The 22598-nt window shown below is 38.3% G+C and overlaps 1 protein-coding gene across 1 annotated transcript; it reads right to left on the bottom strand.

The window, feature by feature from the left end:
- Positions 1-8356: 8356 nt before the first annotated feature.
- Positions 8357-17982, bottom strand: LOC114661324 (red-sensitive opsin). The gene is made up of 6 exons (XM_028814537.2): positions 17656-17982; positions 16196-16492; positions 14676-14844; positions 12975-13140; positions 11424-11663; positions 8357-10075 (listed from the first exon to the last, which is right to left on the bottom strand). The coding sequence occupies exons 1-6, from the start codon at positions 17762-17764 to the stop codon at positions 9959-9961; spliced, it is 1098 nt and encodes a 365-aa protein (XP_028670370.2). The 5' UTR covers positions 17765-17982; the 3' UTR covers positions 8357-9958.
- Between the last annotated feature and the right edge of the window lie 4616 nt (positions 17983-22598).

The following is a 22598-nucleotide window of genomic DNA, read 5'->3' as shown; positions in this document are numbered from 1 at the left end:
GTCAGTGCTGTTATATGCAGAGTTGTACAAGTTCACACCTCACAAGAATTACCTTAAAGTTCAGTTCACACTGGTTAAAATGAATAAATTCTTGTTCATCGTTCACCATTTCAATTTTGAACTAGTTCATGTTCGGTTCATATTGTATTTTTTAAGGAGTGAGAATAAATGACCCATGACTTTACTTTTTTCAATTTTGCATGCCTTATACTAGGCTATTACAATGTTCTTGAATAAAATACAATAATTATGAAGACTTTTTTATTTAAATACACTTTATGGAATTATACATGTTTGTTGCTGAGTATAAATATATGCTAATATTCTCCCAGTCAAAAAAGAAATTAAATAGATGCAAGTATGCATATAAATAACTGCTCTATTTCCAACCTTGGGACACAAATGGTGACTGTGGAACCAACGTGTAGGTGAACTAACCTATTACGCTTCCAGCCAAAATTCGCGTCACATATTACATGTCCAACAGGGAAAATATAAAGTGGCCTCGCGAAGTACAATGTTTTCCTAAAAGCGAAAGCGGAGCTTCACGCATGCTCGTGTCAGTGGGGGTGCAGCTTAACCCACAAGCAGGCAGACACAGACAGTGCTTATTTGATTTTACGTTATTTTTTTCCGAATACAAATAAATGGCAAAAAAAATCGTACGAAATAAGTATTTGTAAAAATCCACTATTTCTACTTATCTAAATACCTATTCGGATTCGGCTCCACCCCTACATTACAGTGTAAGGCAAAACATTTAATCTGGACCTAAACCAGATCCAGATGTCACATAAAACTGAACTAGCTCACGTTCAAGTTCTTCACTTGCAAATACATTACGTTAAGTTCACCGTTCTTAGAAAAATGAACTTGTTCAAAGAACGCGCTCTTTTGAACTAGTTCATGCCAACACTGCTTATATATGCCTCTCTTGGATGTTGCTGACCCCAAATTGTCTTCAGATTGGCGTGGAGTGATCTCTTCCACTGCAGTCGCGCAGCCACTAATAAGGGCACATCAACAGGGACCCTCATAGTTGTGAGGTGGTGCGGCAGGGATGTTACATGTTGTGGTGCCATGCAGTGCAGCAGAGGTGTAAACAGTGCACTTCTGTGACGGGATCTGTTGATTGCATGTGAACAAGCGAACATTCTTGTGTGGAGCTGCATTGCTGAACTACAGACTGCAACACTGTTCCTCAGGTCAAATTTATAAAGCTTGCATAAGCACTATATCATACACAAACTTTCCACACAAGATTTGGCATTTATTAAAGAAAACGTGACAAGAATATGCATATATTTATGGCAACTCTGATGACCCATCTTTGTGCAACGTTTTCAGAGAAAATGGTAAATGAAGACATTTTGATCAAGTAGGAGAAATGCAGTCAAACCATTTAACCTTCCATCCATCCATCCATTTTCCAACCCGCTGAAGCCGAACACAGGGTACACAGGGGTCTGCTGGAGCCAATCCCAGCACACACAGGGCACAAGGCAGGGAACCAATCCCCGGGCAGGGTGCCCAACCCACCGTCAGGACACACACAAACACACCCCACTCACCTAAGCACGCACTAGGGCAATTTAGGATTGCCAATCCACCTAACCTGCATGTCTTTGGACTCGTGGGAGGGAAACCGGAGTGCCCGGAGGAAACCCACGCAGACACGGGGAGAACATGCAAACTCCACGCAGGGTGGACCCCGGACGCGAACCCGGGTCTCCTAACTGTGAGGCAGCAGCGCTACCACTGCGCCACCGTGCCGCCCCATTTAACCTTGAAAATGATAAATACGACTAACAGACTTGATTGTAAGTTGCCTTTTAGAGGCCCCAATTATTGATGTATTTTCAATGAATAACTTGGGTTTTCCTCAGTGTATATCAGCTACCTGTTGTTATTTTTCAGGATTAGAACCAAGGCACACAGCCACAGGGGATGCACAAACCAGTGTGTTTCTTCATGCTGGTTCCAAGCCTGGATAAATGGGGAGGGTTCTGTCAGGAAGGGCATCAGGTGTAAAATTTTGCCAAATCAATATGCAGATAAACAATACAAATTTCCATACCGGATTGGTCGAGCCCCGGGATAACAACAACCGCCACCAGTACTGTTAGCCAACAGGGTACTGGCAGAAATTGGGCTACTGTTGGCTGAAGAAGGAGAAGAAGAGGGACGAGATGTGTCCGGAGGCAAGAGGAGAGGAGGAGTGTAAAGAGAGCGGAACTGAGGGTAGGAGCTTTGAGTGCTGGCAGCATGACTGGTAAGGAGAGAGAGTTAGCAGATATGACGTAGAGAAGGAAGGTTGATATATTGTTCATGCAAGAGACTAAATGGAAGGGAAGTAAGGCCAGGTGGATCAGAGGTGGATTCAAATTGTTCTATCATGGTGTGGATAGGAGGAGAAATGGAGTAGGGGTTATTCTGAAGGAACAGTATGTCAAGAGTGTTTTGCAGGTGAAAAGAGTGTCAGAGTAATGACTATAAAGCTGGAAATTGGAGGTGTGAAGATGATGAATGCTGTTAGTGCATATGCTCCGCAAGTTGGGTGTGCAATGAGTGAGAGAAGATTTTTGGAGTGAGTTTGGATGAAGTGATGAACAGTGTACCAAAGGGACAGAAAGTAGTGATTGGAGCTGGATTCAATGTACATGTTGGTGAAGGGAACAGAGGAGACGAGGAGGTGATGGGCAGGTATGGTGTCAAGGAGAGGTATGAAGAAGGTCAGAGGATAGTGGATTTTGCCAAAAATATGGACATGGCTGTGGTGAAGATGTATTTTAAGAAGAGGGAGGAACATAGGGTTACGTACTAGAGTGGAGGAAGATACACACAGGTAGATTACATCCTATGCAGCAGAGTCAATCTGAAGAACAGTGAAGACTGCAAAGTGGTGGCAGGGGAAAGTGTAGTTAAAGCAGGTGGTCTGTAGGATGACGTGGAGATTCAAGAAGAGGAAGAGAGTGAGGGCAGAGCCAAGGATCAAATGGTGGAAGTTGAAAAAACGAAAACTGCACAGGTTGAGTTTAGGGAGGAGGTGAGACAGGCACTGGGTGGCAGTGAAGAGTTACTAGACAGCTGGGAAACTACAGCAGATGTAGTAAGGGTGACAGCAAGAAGGGTGCTTGACGTGACATCTGGACAGAGGAAGGAGAAAAGAAAACCTGGTGGTGAAATGGAGAAATACAGGAGAGTATACAGAGGAAGAGGATGGCAAAGAAAAGGTGGGATAGTCAGAGAGATGCAGAAAGTAGACAAGAGTACAAGGAGATAAGGCGCAAGGTGAAGAGAGAGGTGGCGAAGGCTAAAAAAACATATGATGAGTTGTATGAGAGGTTGGATACTAAGGAGGGAGAAAAGGACCTGTACCGATTGGCTAGACAGAAGGACCAAGCTGGGAAAGAAGTGCAGCAGGTTAGTGTGATAAAGGATAAAGATAGAAATGTACTCACAAGTGAGGAGAGTGTGTTGAGCAGATGGAAAAGAGTACTTTGAGAGGCATATGAATGAAGAGAATGAGAGAGAGAAGAGGTTTGATGATGTGAAAATAGTGAAATCAGGAAGTGCAACGGATTAGCAAGGAGGAAGTAAGGATAGCTATGAAGAGGATGAAGAATGGAAAAGCCTTTGGTCCAGATGACATACCTGTGGAAGCATGGAGGTGTTTAGGAGAGATTGCAGTGGAGTTTTTAACCAGATTGTTTGGGAGGATGCAAGGAGTAGAGTTGGCGAAGGTGGATGAGTTTAAATACTTGGGATCAACAGAACAGAGTAATGGGGATTGTGGAAGAGAGGTGAAAAAGAGAGTGCAGGCAGGGTGGAATGGGTGGAGAGAGTGTCAGGAGTAATTTGTCACAGACGGGTATCAGCAAGAGTGAAAGGGGAAGGTCTACAGGACAGTAGTGAGGTCTAGCTATGTCATATGGGTTGGAGACGGTGGCACTGGCCAGAAAGCAGGAGACAGAACTGGAGGTAGCAGAGTTAAAGATGTTAAGATTTGCACTGGGTGTGACGAGGATGGATAGGATTAGAAATAAGTACATTAGAGGGTCAGCTCAAGTTGGGCGGGTTGGGAGACAGTCAGAGAGGAGAGATTGCGCTGGTTTGGACATGTGCAGAGGAGAGATGCTGGGTATATAGAAGAAGGATGCTAAGGATAGAGCTGCCAGGGCAAGAGAAAAAGAGGAAGGCCCTAAGAGAAGGTTTATGGATGTGGTGGAAGAGGACATGCAGGTGATGGGTGTAACAGAACAAGATACAGATGACAGAAAGATATGTAAGAAGATGATCTGCTGTGGCAACCCCTAACGGAGCAGCCAAAAGAAGAAGAAGAAGAAACCAAAGCAATCACTTTTTGTCAATAATTGCATTAAGTAAAAAACACAGGTGTGATTCACTCCCTACGCACAGAAAGCTATAAAATCTCATGCCCTACAGCTTATTTATGGCTTAATGATTTGACATAACATGGCTTGTTGTTTTGGTATGCAATTGGCCTTACATGAAGAGAAGGAGCTCTTAGGGTCTTTTTTTGATGATGATGATTGGCTTTTGAGTTGATTTAGATTTCCAAGAGCTATATGCTAAGTTGACCCTGGCATTAGAACCCTAAGTTGTCCTAAATTAAGCTGTTTGTTCAAATGCAGGTTTTTATAATGGTTGGCCTTCTGGCAGCAGATACCTGTCGCAAAGACGGGCAAGGAATATCTCAGCTGAATTCAACTTCGTTTTGCCCTCTGTGCTGCCAGCCAAACACCATATGACTGGACACTGTGTTCAGTTTCCTTATGATGTGGATGTTACACATAAACATAAAAATGTTAATTTGCACCTTTGTTTTCCTAAATTAATATTGCATATTGCAGTAAGAGTACCAGAAGCAGTTTGATTACATTAACATACAACTCATCTGCAATGCCAAATTTGAGACTGACAAATGTCAGGATTGTTGTGGCATAATGCCATATAATAAGGCATCTCTAATTACACCCGCCATTTGCAGATTGAAATCAGAGCACGTAGAGGTGCTTTTTCCATCTCCCACTGCATGTACACTTGGCCAGTAACAAGTGATCTGCTTTGTTGTCTGAGATCAGAACCTTTTTTTTTTTTATATCGGTTACAGTGAGCTTGGTAGAGAAATCGTCTTTCACAGCAGCAGAAACATGTTGGCATTCAATATATGTGTGCTGTTGGTGACATCTATACTTAGGCAACCAAATAAAGGCTCTTTAAGTGCCTCTGATTTAGAGATGAGAACTATTTTACACTACTTGATATGTCAAGTAAGATGCTGCTCCACCAGCCAATGAAGGTCTACAGCATCCTGCTCGCATACGTGAGAGGTTGATTAGCATAAGTCCATATATGGCTGTTTGAGGGTGATAGCTCGACGGGGGGTTCAAGGCACATTCACGTAATCACATTTACAAGATCACTGTGATTTTATAATATTAGATTGCATGGAAACGTGTGCATGCAAGGTTTTAGAAAATCAGATCTTGCGTAATGTTGATATAAACACTAGTGATCCAGTTCCATTGGCAGTCTCACATGCCCATTGTCCATAACACTGCCTCCACCCAGGTTTCACAGATGTTATGGTATGCTACAGATCACAAGCCATTCCTTCTATTCTCCATACTCTTCTCTATCCATCATTCTGGTACATATTGATTTTTAGTTTTATTTGTCCAAAGATGTTTTCTGGCAAGTCTAATCCTGGCCTTCTTGTGCTTGAGGCTTAATAGTGTTTTGCACTCTTGTGGGTAAACCCTCTGTATTTACTTTCATGAAGTCTTTTCTTGATTGTAGATTTTGGCAATGATAGGCCTACCTCCCAGAGAGTGTTATTGGTTTGGCTAAATGTTGTGAATTGGTCTTTCTTCACCAAGGAAAGAATCTTGTGATCATCCAGCACAGTTTTGTCCCATGGCTGTCCAGGCCTTCTGGGGCTGCTGAGCTCACCAGTGCGTTCCTTCTCTTTAAGGAACATACCAGAAGGTTGATTTGACCCCTCCTGGTGTTCCTGTTATCTCTCTTATAGTTTGGTTTTATTTCCCCTGCCTAATAATGGACTGTTTTTTACTTATTAAGAGTTCACAGCAACAGCATCCAAATGTAAATTTCACACTTGAATCATTCCAGACCTTCTATCCTGTTAATAGTTAATAAAATAATGAGTTGGCAAGGGTAGGATCCTGCATGACTCAAACACATAACAAAAGAAATTCATCATCCAATAAAGTTTGTTTTAAAAGTTTAATGAAAATTTAATAAGGAAGAAATAAAAAAAATCAGAAAAAGAGTTATTACACACTCAGAATAAAGGGCAGAAAAAGGTTCTTCTACAATGTTTTTTTGTTAAACTTCAGTTACTTTCTATAATTAGTATGGTGGTTATTCTTTATACATTACATACTTAGATTATCTGCCCCCATTGTCGGCAAAACACAGAAATATGACCTGTGGGACTTTAGGGAGACCTGAAAGGGGTTAATGAAATGTTGAGGAAAAAGTGGGTTCACTTTAAGTGTTGTAGAGGTCCACATAATTGAAGGTCTTTCTAGGTCCCATAACATCACATGCATTTTTAGGAAGGTTATCACCTCCATTTTTTTCAGAAGTTTGAACCCAGATACTCACTCACCTATGCAGATGCACATTTTATAGTACAGTAATCCTGCTTATCTGCATCATGTGGACTGTTATGGCAGGTACACTGAGGCTAATTGCAAGGCGGTCCAAACGTGTCTAAAGCAGCATGGTTAGTCGCTGGAGGGGTGCTCATATCCTTACAGGACATTATAACAATAGATGCCTGGAAAAAGGGCTTTCAAAAGTTTTAGACCCCCTTTCATTCTCCACAAACAAACTATTATTTGATGCCATATAAGCTGACTTTTAAACGCTTTACATGCTTGCCATTAGACTGTTAACCGCATCCACTATATGTTTGATCTCTCAGTAACACAATTATGTAAACACTTGGACCACCCAAATTCAATGTAGCTTAGTTTCCTGGAATAATCAGACTATTATTTGTTCTTTATTGATTCTGCTGTATTTTTTATATATTTTTTCTTAGTTTCATTGTTTTGTTTATTCATTGATATTTATTGTCATTGCTTTGATTAGTACTCTATGTCTAATGCACTACATTTCTGTGCCCTATGCTGAACTGACACTAAATTTATGACAAAACATTTCATGTTACTGTGAAAAGCAATAATTTTAAACTAAACTGAAGACCAGAAGTCCTTGGTAAAGACTCGGTATAATTTTAAATTGTCATGTTGAAATTTCAATGAATTATTTATAGGACGCTGGCAAAGATATTCTAGCTGAGATAATGGAACAATTGAAAAGATGTATCACCATTTAATTGCTGCACAACCCCATACAAGCCCAGGCTCATCAGCACTTGACAATACTCACACTCTACATGATAGATCCACTGAGTGGAAGCAAAATTGCAAAGGCCATTAGACAGACTTTTTAAACAATATTAAGATAAACTTTTTTCCCTGGAATTTTGTTTTATTAAATCTTCCATAGGTATTTGGATGAATGAAGAAACAAGGCAAACAGTCTGCTGGAGAAACTGCAGTATGTAATGCTCTAACCCAAAGACCTTCTTGGCCATTGGTCTCTATTGCAAATTACTATTTCAGATATCTCCAAAATTGTTCTGTCTTTGCATTGTATATTTTCCTTGCGTTGACACATAAATGTTTTTACAAACTTGGCAGATTTAAAGTCAGGGTTCCTGTTCTGAAAATGTCTGAGCAATGATCTGTCAGTAGTACAATAGATATGTCTGTCAAATACCTGCTCTAAGTTAATATTTACAGTAGTCAATCATTTTTTATTACATTTTAATGTACTCTTGACAGACTGGCGATTGGTTATAACATACAGAATTTAATCAGCATATTCAATATATGCTGAGTTTTAAAAAAGCAATACCAGGGCTGCCCTGAAGTAGCTGATGTTCTAATATCCTGCTTTCCTTGTTAACAAGCTTTAATAAATTCTCTCTGACTCATTTTCCAACCTCACAGTGAAGCGATTGTTCAAGCTACTGAAGCTAGTGGCCATCAGACAACACCATCCTAAGGTATGTTGACAAGTACACAGTACAATGGGCTGCATGTGTTTTCGTTACCCTTGAAGTCCTGACTTCCTCATTGTCATTTACTAACTCACAGGTAATGATTGAACTGCTAGTACCTTGGCTGAAATAAGTGTTTGGCCATTCGTAAATTACCAGAAAAAAAGCACAGAAACAAATATATTTGCTGCATATTTATTTTCATCAGAAAAAAATCAGTATTTTTTATATATATATATATATATATAAATTATTCTATTATAATTTTTTTTCCTTTTTTGTTCTGCAGAACTATCTAGTACAGAAGGCTTGTAATAACATTAGACATAAACTTATCAACACTTTGTACATGAGAGATATCAACATTTCAAACAATACTGCCTCCCAACCATTTTGCCATATAAAATATATTTAAATATATGTATGTATGCATACAGTACATACTGTATGTAGCATATTTAGTTCCTTATGTTATTCACTTTTCACGTTTGTGTTACAATAGCCCTATTATCTGAGGATGCCCTCCATCTGCATCTGCTTTCTTCTAAAAAAAAAAAAAGTAAATGAAACAGTCAAAATTTTTGTTACAACTGCCTGCCTGATATAAAGCTTGTTTAAACAATTTCATGGGTGACATTTTTCATCCCTATGTCCATTTTCTGAAACTGCTTCCTCCTGGTCAGGATCACTGTGCATTGGCTAGCAACAGGTGGATAGTGTGACACGCACACCTAGGCACAATGAACATTCAATGACGATACTCATGATAACACGCTCTGAATAAGGAAACTGCACATTGAATGTCTGTTATGTGCTTGGTCAGATAAATACAAAGGTTTTCAATATTTTAATAGAGTTTATAATTTTAGTATCAAAGGTTTTGCATAAAGCTGCATTGCTTCTGCTTTGTTCTACATGGTCCCAATGCAGTAACACAATGACTATAGACTTTAAATTTCTTTCTGGGTATAATTTTTGGCCTGCTCTGACAGGCGATCAGCTAAAAGGACATCAGAGAAAAATGGTAATGGAAAAAAATGGGAAGAATATATTCTAAAAGAAATTCCTTACTTTTTGGTCTTTGAATGTACATACAGAATTTGAAATCTCATTCTCCAGTCTGAGCCTGTCCTTGAGCCATTACTTGCTCAAGAGTGAGAAACCTAAAGAATCTTATGCTGTTCAACTTAACAATCTACCAAAAGTACTCAAAGTAATTTATCTGAGCTGAGGTAAAAATAAAGGCATGTCATTAATTTGTTCGTTGACCAATAACATCACAGTATCCTTAATAAAATGCCCTGCTGTAGTGACAGAAGGCATTCTTGAAAAATCAAAGACAGTACATCAAACTGTATAACTTGCTTGCACTCACACACACTTAAATGATTAATTGTACTTCAATTATTATCAGTTGTCACCTTTCCATGTTCATTTTAGATAATGTAGCATAGCAGCAATATCTTTGTCAGTGCTCAGTTGTACTAACCTACAGAAATCATCATCAAAAGGTGTAAGAATTCATAAAAATGTGAGTAATGGGATATTAACTAGTATTACAATCAGACAGTGTATTTCAAAACGAGACACAAGACTGGAAAATAAGTACTTTTTCAATTTTTGTACACTTGCTAACAGCATCTTTCTCCCATTTGGAATTACATTTCCTTAAACTAGGTGAGGGTATAGATTTGCACCTATTTTATGGTTTTCTTTAGTTGCTTCTTTTTTGTTTCCCCCAGGTAGATCACCTCATGTAAGGACAAAAATTAAGAAACCAGAAGAAAAAGCAGGTATGATCTGAGTCTGGCACGTGCCTGTTTTTCTGTTGTCATTTTATGCAGGGGATACAGATGAATTTGAAACTGAGGAGACTTCAGTTTTAGATGATGAAGACACTTCAGAGCCATCATCCACCTTCTTCCCAAAGAGCTGCCATATGCAGTTGCGAAACTGAAAAATATGCAAAAAAAAAATGGTTGAGTCTACTAGCATTTACAACTTGAACATTTGGGCCAATGTATTGCACAAGATGTGTGAGGCCATTTTACAGTTTCAGGATTCACCACATACATTGTGCTGCAGTTTGCTGCTATCAGATACAATGCTGTCTCTTCTAAATCTTACAAAGTACTCAACATGCTTTAGGCACAAAGTGAATGGCTCCTGTATCATTGTCATCATGGGAAGAGTAAATGACGAGTGGGAAAATATTTGACTCAGATTGCCAGTAGCATATTGGGTAATTTGTAATATCAACAATACAAGTAATATGATGAAATATTGAATGATCCGTGTGTCTGTATCCTAAGAATTACAATCATTAGAACATGCTTAGGTCATCCTTCCAGCACATTTCTTAAAGCCAAACATTGATGTACAGTATTCTGATTAGTAACTCAGTAGTTGCATTTATGAGTTTAGGATGGTGACTTGTGGGAAGCCATCATTAGTTAATCATTTTTGTGGAGGCATTGATATTATTTTGGGCATTTGGGTGGTTGTTCAAAATTATGTACATTGGCATACTTGCTGTATATTGATTATATGTCTTTTTGTTTAATGTCTGCTTTGCATTAGTGCTCTAATGAGCTTGACTGTGGAACGCCAGAACAGTGTACTTTGTACTGGTAAAGATAATTTAAAAAGTATTTCTCTTTGGAAGACACCACTGTCATTAGACACCCCTAGTTTTCTGGGATATCCATAACATTATTTTCCTTTTTAGAAACGGTCAGTGAGAATAACCTCCTGTGTGTGCTGCAGCTACGGTTCTGCAATCTGATGTGATGAACTTTCGTGTTTTATGATAGCAGCAGTTAATTTCACAAGTACAGAAAACTATCTGTTATAGAAAAGCCAAAAAATCATCCATCTATTCATTTGCTAGATCCACCTATTTCAGTTAAGTGCAAGGCAGTGGCCATCCCTGGACCAGGCATCAGTGTTCATTGCAAGACAAAAAAATTAAAACAGCCACATCATGGACTGAAATTGGCTGAAGAATAATTAAGTTTCAAACCACTCCACAGTTATTGTATAATGATTGATTACTGTTTCAACAGTTGCTTTGCATTCTTCAGTTATAAAAATGTGCAACCACATTTATAATAATTCTCAATGTTTTACTGTTTAATTTCTGGTGACCATGTCTCAAAGGCAAATAATCAAACTGCTCATTGTTAACTGAACAGGTTCTAGTACCATTTATGCAATTATTCTAAATTTTAAAGTTACTGTTTTTGTAATTTTCATACTAAAAATGACTGGGGACAAACAAAAACATTTATCACTTCCTCACCTGTCTGTTCATGAACACATAGATGATGGGGTTGTAGATGGTAGCACTCTTTGCAAAGTAAGCAGGCAGGGCTGCAGCCAGTGGGTGGAAGGCATACCCTGGGTTTGCAGTGCCAAAACAGACAAAGAATGTGTAAGGACCCCAGCAGAAGATGTATGCAAGGATCATGACAACTACCATCCTTGACACTTCCCTCTCAGCCTTCTGGGTGGACTCTGATTCCTTTTGCTGCTGGGCAACCTGGTTAATACATAATAGAATAGGTTTTAAAAATTCCAAACACATGGAGTTTAAATTGTGACCTTGCAGCACTTAAGTGCTATGCTCACAGGTTTTAAGAAATTCAAACTCAGGTCTCACTTGTAAACAAAATGTTTGGTGTAAAAAAACAAAAGAGGTCTCGGACACTTTAGCCTTCATGATACAAAACAACAAGATCAGTGCAACTGAGAATAATTAACCATAATCTCTTCCCTTTTAAATAACTTCAGACCACATACAGTATGAGCAGATCTTATTTTTAGACTGATTACTTCTCATTCTTAAATATTCTTAGAGTGGATGTAAGATAATTGGTTACATTTACACTTTTGACAAAAAGAAAAGCAGTTGCATTCTGTTTGTGAAAAAAAAATCTGATTAACCAGTTTAGGGTCATGAAACCTGCAGCATGGGCAGGAAACAGAGCTGGACATCCCCTCTCCCACCGAACCACACAGAGTGAATCTGGAATCGCCACATCTTTGGGGATGCGAGAGAAAATCCACACATGCATGAAAAGAATATACAAATTCCATATGGTGATCAGACAGAGGATTTTAACCCATGATGCTGTATCCATGAAGCAGTAAACCACTGTGTCGCTATGATTGCTCATTATGAAGACATAAAAATGCAGTAAGGCTTTGCATATTAAAATGTTTAGAGTGCAATTTTTCCATGAAGGACTGAAAAAATTTCTAAGGCTTGATGCCCTGGATGAAATTATTCTTGGTACTGCATCAGTATCTTAAAATTGAGATTATGATGAGAACCTATTTAATGTAATGAGACCTTTTAAAACTCTTTTCTCTTCTATATTTAAAATCTGCTATTCCTACTCTTTAATATGTAGCACTCTATATTGATCTTCTTCTCTTTCTCTTTATTTGTATTCTGCTGCTCACATCTTACTGTGCTGTCTGCTGTTACACTACTAGTATGGTGCACTACTTGAAATATCTTACTTTAAAATCTTTTCTTACAGTAAATGCATATTCCCTTCTAGTCTCATTATGTGTTTTGTAAGACACTTTCTGTTTTGATGGAAAAGCAGCATTAATCATATAAGAATGATTTTGTTTTTCCATACAACAAGTATTAAATTTTAAACCATTTAATGGTTTATGAAAACCTTTGCATACCTTTCAGAATAATCACTAACTAGCTTTCACAATCACCAAAAAAATAAATATTAGAAAAGACCCCAGACATTCCCTTTCTTTCTTTCTAAATATAATAAAAACTTAAGCCAGACACCAGAGAATGAAAATATGTCTATAAGATACTTACTGATCGGATTGCCATCCATACTGCAATATAGCAGAGAATGATAACCGTCAAGGGAATAATACAGCAGGTAATCATCAGTGTAACCATGAAGGATATCGCTCCTGGATCCTCATTTCCACTGAACACATCAGGCCCACAGGATGTCTTCAGCCCATGAGGCCAGTATCTTTAGAAAAACCACAAACCCATAAGAAGATTATCTTGTTGCCTCCTTGGATTGTTCTCAGTATTTCATGTGCCATGCTAGGGGGATGACATGACCTTCTTAAAACATTAGGATTTTTTTAAAGACTGAGAGCAAGAGTAGAGGGCTTTTTTCAAAAGAGGCTTTGAGCTTGGAGCTCAGATTTGACTTTTCTAAATGCTATGTACTTTACTAAGGTACCGTACTTTATCATAATATGTTGCAATGATTTTTTTAAACTATAAGTTAAAAATGAAAGAAACCAATGTCCTAAACACAAGTACAAATGTAAAATATGGTGAAAACATGTACTGTAGTGTCACTGCTGATTATCTCTGCAGAAGTTAGTGAATGTGGTCTGTGCCTATATAAATTTAGGTTCTATAGGTTTCATATACATTTGGATTAATGGAATTTAAAAAAATGTATTTGTTGTATAAAAAGTAAAGGAAAAAAAAAGGTTTATCACAAGGCTGCAGGAAGTTGAAGCCTACCACAAATACAAGTCAGGAACTAGACCTTAAAGGGACACCAATGCACTGTACCAGGCACCTTCAAATTGTATTACAAAAACACCAGATTCAGAACAACTAAATGTAGTCACTATTGCACTTCAGTTCCTGCTTTATGTAATTTGTCTTTTCAGTGAATATAAGCTTTCATCTGTGTCTCCAGCATTTCACATTCAGAAGATTCAATGTGAGGTGCATGTATCTGGTCTGGTATGAATGTGTGCATGTCGTGTAATTAGCTTCTCTGTCCGTTGTGGACCCATCAGAGTAAAAAGAGAGAATCTTAACTTGCACTTTATTATACGGATGACTGGCAAGATGCCATTCTGAGCAAGAATAATCGGGTTTGAAAGAGGAGGGATGGAAAAATATGTTACACGCAAGCTTTCAAGTTAAAAGCTCCCAAAGTGCATTGAGAATGGGAAATTTGGGAAAAGTCTGATGAGGCACGAATAAATCCCAGCGCCACGCAACCCACTTATACTAAGTATGACATTTAAAATGTCAATTCTTAAACATATGCAATGGTGCTCCCTACATATGGAGGGTACGTTTGGGGGATTCTTAACATTTTCCATAACATTTGCATTTCTTTCCATGCCCATAATAGATCATTGCTGTAAAAAATTCGAAAGTGACAGGCACCTTTCCATAATACTGTAGTCAAAATCGGCCTAGCTCCAAAGATGTGCAACAACTGAGGTGTGCTACAGTCCAGTCGACAAGGTATCAGTGCACGCGCGGATTTACAGTATTATTGTAGTCTGATTTGTTTCTTCCTGTTAATATTATCTAGAATACTGATATTCACAATAGGAAACGGTAGTGGCTTGGGTTCAAAGAAGATTATTACAACCACTAAAATTAGCGTATATAATTTTCATGGGGCTAGATATGTGCAGGCAACTACACCAATAACTATGAACAGATTTGAAGTTACCGTTTTCTATAGCGGCTAGTTTGATCAGCACTAAAGATTTGCAAAAAAAAAAGACAATAGCATACCTGCTCCATCCGAAAATGGGTGGGGCGCACCAGCTAGCAGACCACACCCAGGAGAAGACGATACCAGCTGTGGCCCATTTTGCATCAAATTTGACGTTTCCGAAAGGCTTGCAGACCACTACCCATCTTTCCCAGGAGATCACAGCCAAAGACCAGAGACCCGTAATACCTGAAAAGATCCAGATAGATAAGACGTGCAATCCAGGGTTTAAATCTGTCCAATCTAGACCGTTACACCTAGAAAGAATTTAAGCTTTAACACCAGAAGATCCCTCGGATTTATGATTTTGTCCATGTTGCCAGAACGTTTTGATCATTATTTAATACATCATTGATCTGATCTAATCTGTTTTACAGAGGATAAGTGCCAGAGCCTAATACACCTGGAAGTGTTAATATCATCTCTTTTAGTTGGTAAACTCTTTTGTGAGATTGATATCCGTTATAGGAAGAAAGATATTTCAGGATGTACATTTAACTAAATATGTCGGCGAACCGTCGGAAAGAACAGTTAGAAATGAATGAACGTCATAGTTTATGTGTGTGTCTTTTACTTTTAACTATTACTTGTACATCTGGACTGCTATTTTTATTTCTGAGTTTGTTGTGCCGTGTTTTTTTTTCCCTTAATTGCATTATCTTATTACACGCTTCTTTAAAATATATACGCTGTGTACGTTAATATTATTTTACTAATATGTGTCGATCTAAACCTTTAAACATCAATTTCTTACCTAAACCAGGAGTCTATAATTTTGTTTGGATTAAACACTAAGAAAAACTATAGATTTTAGAGCTCGAATATTGCATTTGACTAAGAAACAGTTGATACTGAACCTAAATCGGCGCAAACAATTCCTCCTATCGGTGTATATAAATAACTGTAAATCATATAAATGTAATGAATTATTATTATTATTATTTTGTGTGTTTTAAAAACTATTTTAAAAAGACAATGAACGATTTTCTGATATTCCATCTGTCTCTTTTTGACTATTATTAAATACGCTTTTATAAACTACAAGTAACACATATTTTGCCATTTGAAATGAGTACTGTTTTGAAGGGCTTACTATTTAGAATTATACTCGATAGGTTTGTTTTTTCAAATATCGAACAATTATAATCTTTTTTCTCGCTTTCTTCATATGCAAACATAATTAATATACTGTATATCTATAACATAGTCAGCTATTATATGTTGTGTTATATGTTGTTGTGCGGGTGATGAGACATTCATAAGTGTTTTACTTCGGGAGGAAGGTAAATGATAATTTTGTTTCCTAGAAAATGTTCACTGTGCTCTTCTTTTTAACTAAACCCAATTTTAGATATTAGTATTATGTTCTTAATTATTTCTGCACATTATCTGTAGATTTTCATCATGTGTATTGCAGTTTTTAGAAGCTTGACATTCTGCATACACCTGTGTACATCAGGATAGTGTTTTTATGTACTTGATGTTCGTTAGTGCTAAGTAAAGTATTAATGGTTTCTGCATCAAACAACCCACGACTTACCGCAAACTGACACAACGTAGCCCTCGAAGATGCACATGGGATGCCCTAAGATAAAGTAACCGAAAATCTGGTTGCATACGCTGATAGTACTGGCTAAGAGAGTCTCTCCCAAATCGGCAATTGCCAGATTCACTAATATCCAGTTGAGCGGGTGACGCAATTTCTTGAACTTCCAAGTGGCGACAAGAACCAAGCCGTTGGTGAACGTGGAAGCAAAGACGACGAAGATCATCCAAAGCGAAGCCAAATTGTAAACCCATCGAGGAGCGATGTGGTAGTTGGGCCCTTCAAAGGGACCTGAAATAACAAAATAACATAACATAAACCTAAGTTAAAGTCTGTTTAGATCCTTAATGAAGTCTTGTAAATGAGCTATGCCTGCTGTTCAGGCACGTGAGCTTCAGTTTTATATTAGACATCTCAGAGTTTTGGTAGTAGCACAGTTACCAGTTATTTTCAGGAGTACTCTAATATGGCTTCAACTTGTACTCTTATCTCATTTGTAACTCATTCCACTTTCCTGTTCAAGTTCAGTTTGTCTCTTGTGCTTGTCATGTTTGTCCTCAGATTGGCTGCTTTAGCTTATTTCTTATATTCAGTAATCTTGTTTACTAAAAGGATAGCTGTCATAACATGCAAACAACAGATGTATATCCATTTTGTATGAAAAAGTGCAGTAAACGTTCCTTAAATAATTTCATTCATGTTTTTACAACATATTAAATAAAACATTTTGTTAGCGATCAGGTCTGTGCTGTTTGTAGATGTTATTGCTTCTTCCAGTTTCTGAATCTGTTCTAACCTGAACCCTAACCCTAACTCACAGCAAGGCATTTATGGCAGGAACAAATCTTGTCAGGCCCTCACCTAATACACATAACTATACTTTTCTCTGGTGTGCATTGCAGCCAATGGACCAGGTTGACTGTACAGTATACATTTCTTAGAAGAAATTCAATGCCATTTGAAGAAGACATATGAACCCTGTAAACTCTAGCTAATAATCAAACCTCCAGCTCTCTAAAGTTATTCTGGAGTAATAAATCAATCAGCCAACAGATATACTATAGTCTGTGACCACCAATGGTTTTGTTGTTTATTGGTTTCCATTATTTATTGTGGTTTATGCTGTATTTTTAATACTTCAGATTAGATTGTTAAGAGAACAATTATTAGTATTCCACATAAAATCTCTGAAATGTATAATATTTGTTTCTCTTCAGATTTCTCACAGTTAATGCAATGGATAAGACAAGAAAATTTTGCTTTCCATTAATTAACTAATAAGCAAAGTAATATGTAATAATTACAATTGGAATTGTCATTTATTTTCGGATGGTTCAGCACCAGTTGTGCTGGTAAGAAATGCCAGTGCATTCCAGTCTATTTGCTTGGGAGAAATTGCAATTAAGTTGTTTTATGTGTTGCAGTTTTAACTGGGCAGTAATTAAAGATCTTACCTCTTGTATTGTTACTGTTGGTATAGACGAAGACAGAGCCTTGTGTTGTGTCATCATCATCATATTTTCGCCGGGCAGCAAAGACCGCATGTTGCCACGCTTCCGTCATGATGAACCTTTGGGCTGAGGGTGCGTGTTTTGTGGGACGTTGGGTTTAGGGCTCCTTCCTTCCCTTGGAGACAGCTTTGTCCCCACCCTTTCTCTCTCTCTCACACTCTTCTCTTGGCTCGCTTGCTTTTCTCTGTGTATTGTTCCCAAAGGCTGTCTATTCCCTTACACTACCACTTCTATTTCTTGCTGTACACGGCCCACAGCTTCATGACACTGCGACTGCTGCATGTTTTATACCAGAATCCTTAAGATTAGCGCAAGACGTCATTCGAATTAGGATGCAGTTTAGGTTTGAGGGGCCACAGCATGTCAAAACTTTATTTACTGATCTCTTAATTGGGATTCACAAGTTAATTGGTCATAACTCTCCCCTACCTACATTCCTGTTTCTTGATCACACAAAAAGGATGGGTCTCCAGAGTTTAAGAGTAAGCCGACTTAGTTAAGAAGTAGGTCTTTTCTGGCCAACCCAGGTGAGTGCTTCCCATCCCTTGACAGAGAAAGACAATCACTGAGATTATAAGCATTTGAAGAGTAAGCTGACATGGGCAACAGATTGACCAAAGTACTTTCTAATAAATCGGTCATTGCAAGATCAGTTTGACCTCATTTTCCTGTATTCTTTGCTGGGTCGCTCAGTTGTCAAGATATTAATCTAAAGTAGACTGCTTCCGCTTTGATTAAATTGCTCTCTCTCTCTCCCCCTCTTTTTTTGGTTTGTCTGTTCTAACATCTAGTTTTCATTTAATCAGCCAGAATTGGCCTAAGCTCTTCTATCATCAGTAGCTGTAGTCATAATGATGAATTAGTGCTGAGCATCTGTCATTTTTCCCTTTTGCTTTTTTGACTTTTCTTGCACTTTCTTTGAGAACTCTTCAAAGCTACTTGAATGTGTTTATTAATTAAAGCAGACCTTCACAAGTGAAAGTGAGATATTGTTTTAAAGTGTGGTCATGTCCCTTTTAAATTCTTTTTAAACACCTCACATTAGCAACAACTGTTGTCAAATTAAGAGGTAAATCAATCATGAAAAAATCTTGCATTTTATTATTCTTAAAAGCACAAGATAATGAAAGTCTTATGACAATTCATATTTAAAACTTACAGTAGGCTGACATTTGGGCCTTAGGACAGTAAATAATGCAGCTCTGTTCTCAGGAAAATGGCCTGGACTCAGGAAAAACTCCAGCCAATGTACAGCAGTTACAAAAAAAACAACTCTTCAGTAACAACAAGGAACCTCCAAAACCTGTAAAGAGTAACAGACAACCATAATATCAGAATAAATAGGAATTTATTTTTATCCTCACGGCTGGCGCTGTGGTAGTGCTGCTGCTTTGCAGTAAGGAGATTGTGGGTTCGCTTCCCGGGTCCTCCCTGTGTGGAGAGCACTTTGAGTAGTGAGAAAAGCGCTATTTAAATGTAAAGAATTATTATTATTATCATTGAATATTAATTTTATAGCACATTACATAGATGTCATCTTAACTGTTTTTATGAAAAGAGTAATAAGACAATTTAGGACCACGTATTGCCAGAAAAAGGGTTACTTGATTTGTTTTATGGAAGAGCTAAAATGGTGATGTGAGTTTCTATGTAATTTAGTGATTTTTTGCAAGTTATGATCCATGGGAGTGTGTTTCGTTAGACTTGCTTTTTCACTGTAAGAGTTGCTTGTCCTTACAGTATTTATGCATCTGGAGCAAACGTTTTATGGGTCAGATGATCCCTGCAACTGTTAGACAGATATGTTTTTGTCTCCTCTAATGTACTTCATGATTCATTGAGACTGGTCACATATAACCTTTTAACAACAGTTAAAATTTTTGCTTGGTTATCCTGCTTCTTTCTGCTCAGTTCTTGATTCAATAAAAATATATTGGGTTTTAGAACTAAGTCACTTCTGAAAGATGTTCATTAGGAGAGCATAAGAAATAAATGTTTCTTAGTATGAGTTTTCTAACATAACCTAGCCTTATGCAGTGAGGCTGTTGTTCAGTCTAAATGGCTACAAAATAATACATACTTAACACCAGTGTGTTTATCCATCCATCCACCCATCCATTATCCAACCCGCTATATCCTAACTACAGGGTCACAGGGGGTCTGCTGGAGCCAATCCCAGCCAACACAGGGCGCAAGGCAGGGCACCAGCCCACCGCAGGCATATAAAAATTAAAATTAAATTAAGAATAGCCATTTCATTTGGACTAAGAGCGTCAGTCAGTCAGTCACCAACCTGCTATATCCTAACACAGGGTCACGGGGGTCTGCTGGAGCCAATCCCAGCTAACACAAGGCGCAAGGCAGGAAACAAACCCCGGGCAGGGCGCCAGCCCACCGCACCAATGTGTTTAAATACAGTATATTTTAATCAGGTGTTCTCAACCTTTTTAATGGTGTCTTTTAATTAAAAGCAACTGAGCCTAATTCTGAAATGTTTTGTAGGACTTTTTTGTTAATCAGTGCTTCATAACCCTTATGTTACTGTGAAGTTAACAAGGCTGAGCTGAGAGCTGTGTGAATACTTGGTTTGACAGGAAAAAACATGTAGGCACCCTGCCGGCTTTAACTAACACAAAGCAGGCGACATAATGACTGAACAGTATCCCATTCACACATTCACATGAGGTAAATGTAGACTCACCAGTCAGCATCTCTTTGGACTTTAGGAGAAAACAGGTGTATCCTGTTCTGGCACCATACTTAGTAATCAGGTTCATTGCAAGGCTCTTGGTAAAGCCCTTGGACATCTGGGTTCAGTTAAAATCACTATATTCTGTGATGGAGGAGTAGAGCATTTAAGAACCCGGATTAAAGATCCTGCTGGACCACTTGGTCATTGAAAAAATAAAGTGTGGGGTTCTGATTTAGCAGTAGATGCAACCTAAGGTGGCCCGGAATAGCGCGTTGGTTTCTGGATCAGTGTATTTCTGTGAATTAGGGTGGATTTCTTGCGGAAGGCTTAATAGCTGCATTAAGATTGGCCTACGATCCATTCTCAGTCTATACTACTATAACATTCATCCAGAAATTGAAATAAGTAATGTGCTTCATAAAGGTGCACTTAGACTTTATTTTTAGACACGCAGTAGGATATCAGAGCTGGAGTGTCTGGAGGCGCGTGAGCGTTTCTGTAGCTCGCTTCCCTGTGTCAGCCAGGAACTTACTAGGGTCGCGCGCGGTGCCACTAATCGCCCTGGGATTTTTAGTTCAGTTCAGGGAAAGCGGGATTAAACCCAAAACCTGATTTGGGGATTTTTACATTTAATCTATCGCTGCTCTAAATGGTAAAACAGGACAGAGTCTGAGTTCGGGACGGACGGATCAGCGTTAACTGAAGAGGAGCACCGAACAAAAAAATTCTTCCCAGTTAAACTAGATCGGGGAGGAAACTGGTTAATTTTCTTCTAAGTAAACCATTCCTAACCTCGCCTTCTCCCCAACCATCGTTCATATTCTTATGTGATGTATTATTTGCATTCGAATTTTTATTTTAACACTTGTTTTTTACATTTACAGAATTACATTTTCTAAGTAACTCTGAGCGAAATGTGACAGTTCAAAAGAAAAAAAAAGGTAAGACGAGCTCTGCGGGCTGACAAGCGCTGGGGGGAAGGAAGGGGGCCGACTGGAAGATCTGCGTGGATCTTAACGGTACTGCGTTAATGTCACGTCTATCTATCTATCTATCTATCTATCTATCTATCTATCTATCTATCTATCTATCTATCTATCTATCTATCTATCTATCTATCTACAGTGAGTTGCGGGAATGTTTCAACACAATATTAGTGCGATCCTCTTCGAACAGAGCATACAAATGGCAGATTTTAACATGACCAGCGTGAAAGCGCCGACTTGCAGTTGGGTTTCTTACACCGAGAGTGGGTTTAATATGGACAAAATAGTTTTCTTCATATTTAATAATATATAATATCAGCATGGGGCTGATTTGCATACGGTTTCATTTCGTTTATTTTTTAAGAATAATACTGCATATATGTGGCTTTAATGTGGTAATTGTGTGTATTAGAAGCGATTCAATTACGGATAAAATGTGTTTAGTTGGTGTCGTTGAAAATACTATTTAAATGTCTGCTTCTAATATTACCTGATTGTATACCGATTTTCGTCATATTGTTTCCAGTTGACCCCACGTAAGTACGGGTTTGTGGCTGAGTGGGTTCTGCGATTGGCTGGCACATTGTGCTTCCATCCTAAGGCCTAGTGCCTCCCGTATAAGTTCCAGCCCTCGTGACCCTGTATTGGTTTAACCGGTTTTTAGAATGTTAAATATATAATGATACTGAAAACCACATATAGTTCTTTTATTAAAGCCATTTAGTTTCTAACCGCGTATTCATCTCAGGTTCTCAGAAAGCCGTGCAGTTAGTACTGGAAACGTGCTCGCTCACACTTGACCAGTTTAGAGGTACCAGTTAACCTAAGCTTAATCGAATCCACATCTCTGTAGCTGCGTTAAACAGCATTAACCTCTACGCAACTATTTTTTTTTTTTTTTATAAAATCAAGTGTACAATGTTAAAATGTACGTTCATATAAGTTAGTTCAGTTGTGTAGGCCTACTTGTGACAGCCTGCCTCCAAGCTTTGGGTTAATATGGTATACTGTATAGTAAGTTTGAGAATGTTATGTGTTTTGAAACGTTCAGGAGGTGATCTCGTTCAAAAAAAATGATTGGTTTCATTTAACTACTTTAAAACTTATTCTGCAATCTATTCTATTCGTTTGATAACAACTAGGGGATGCTTCTTATCGGTTATTACCACTCTCACAGTCTAGCTATAGTTTCAGTAGGTTCATTGTTG

This window comes from Erpetoichthys calabaricus, chromosome 11 (assembly GCF_900747795.2).
Source record: "Erpetoichthys calabaricus chromosome 11, fErpCal1.3, whole genome shotgun sequence".
Lineage (NCBI taxonomy): Eukaryota > Metazoa > Chordata > Cladistia > Polypteriformes > Polypteridae > Erpetoichthys > Erpetoichthys calabaricus.
Note: the sequence above shows the minus strand (reverse complement) of the source record. Positions and strands in the feature narration are given on the sequence as shown.

Excerpts from the sequence above, each read along its gene's own strand:
- LOC114661324 (XM_028814537.2), bottom strand. The coding sequence starts at position 17,764 with ATGACGGAAGCGTGGCAACATGCGGTCTTTGCTGCCCGGCGAAAATAT. Across the intron at positions 16,493-17,655 it reads CAACAGTAACAATACAAGAG|GTCCCTTTGAAGGGCCCAAC; the intron begins GTAAGATCTTTA and ends TTGTTATTTCAG. Across the intron at positions 11,664-12,974 it reads TATGGATGGCAATCCGATCA|GTTGCCCAGCAGCAAAAGGA; the intron begins GTAAGTATCTTA and ends TGTATTAACCAG.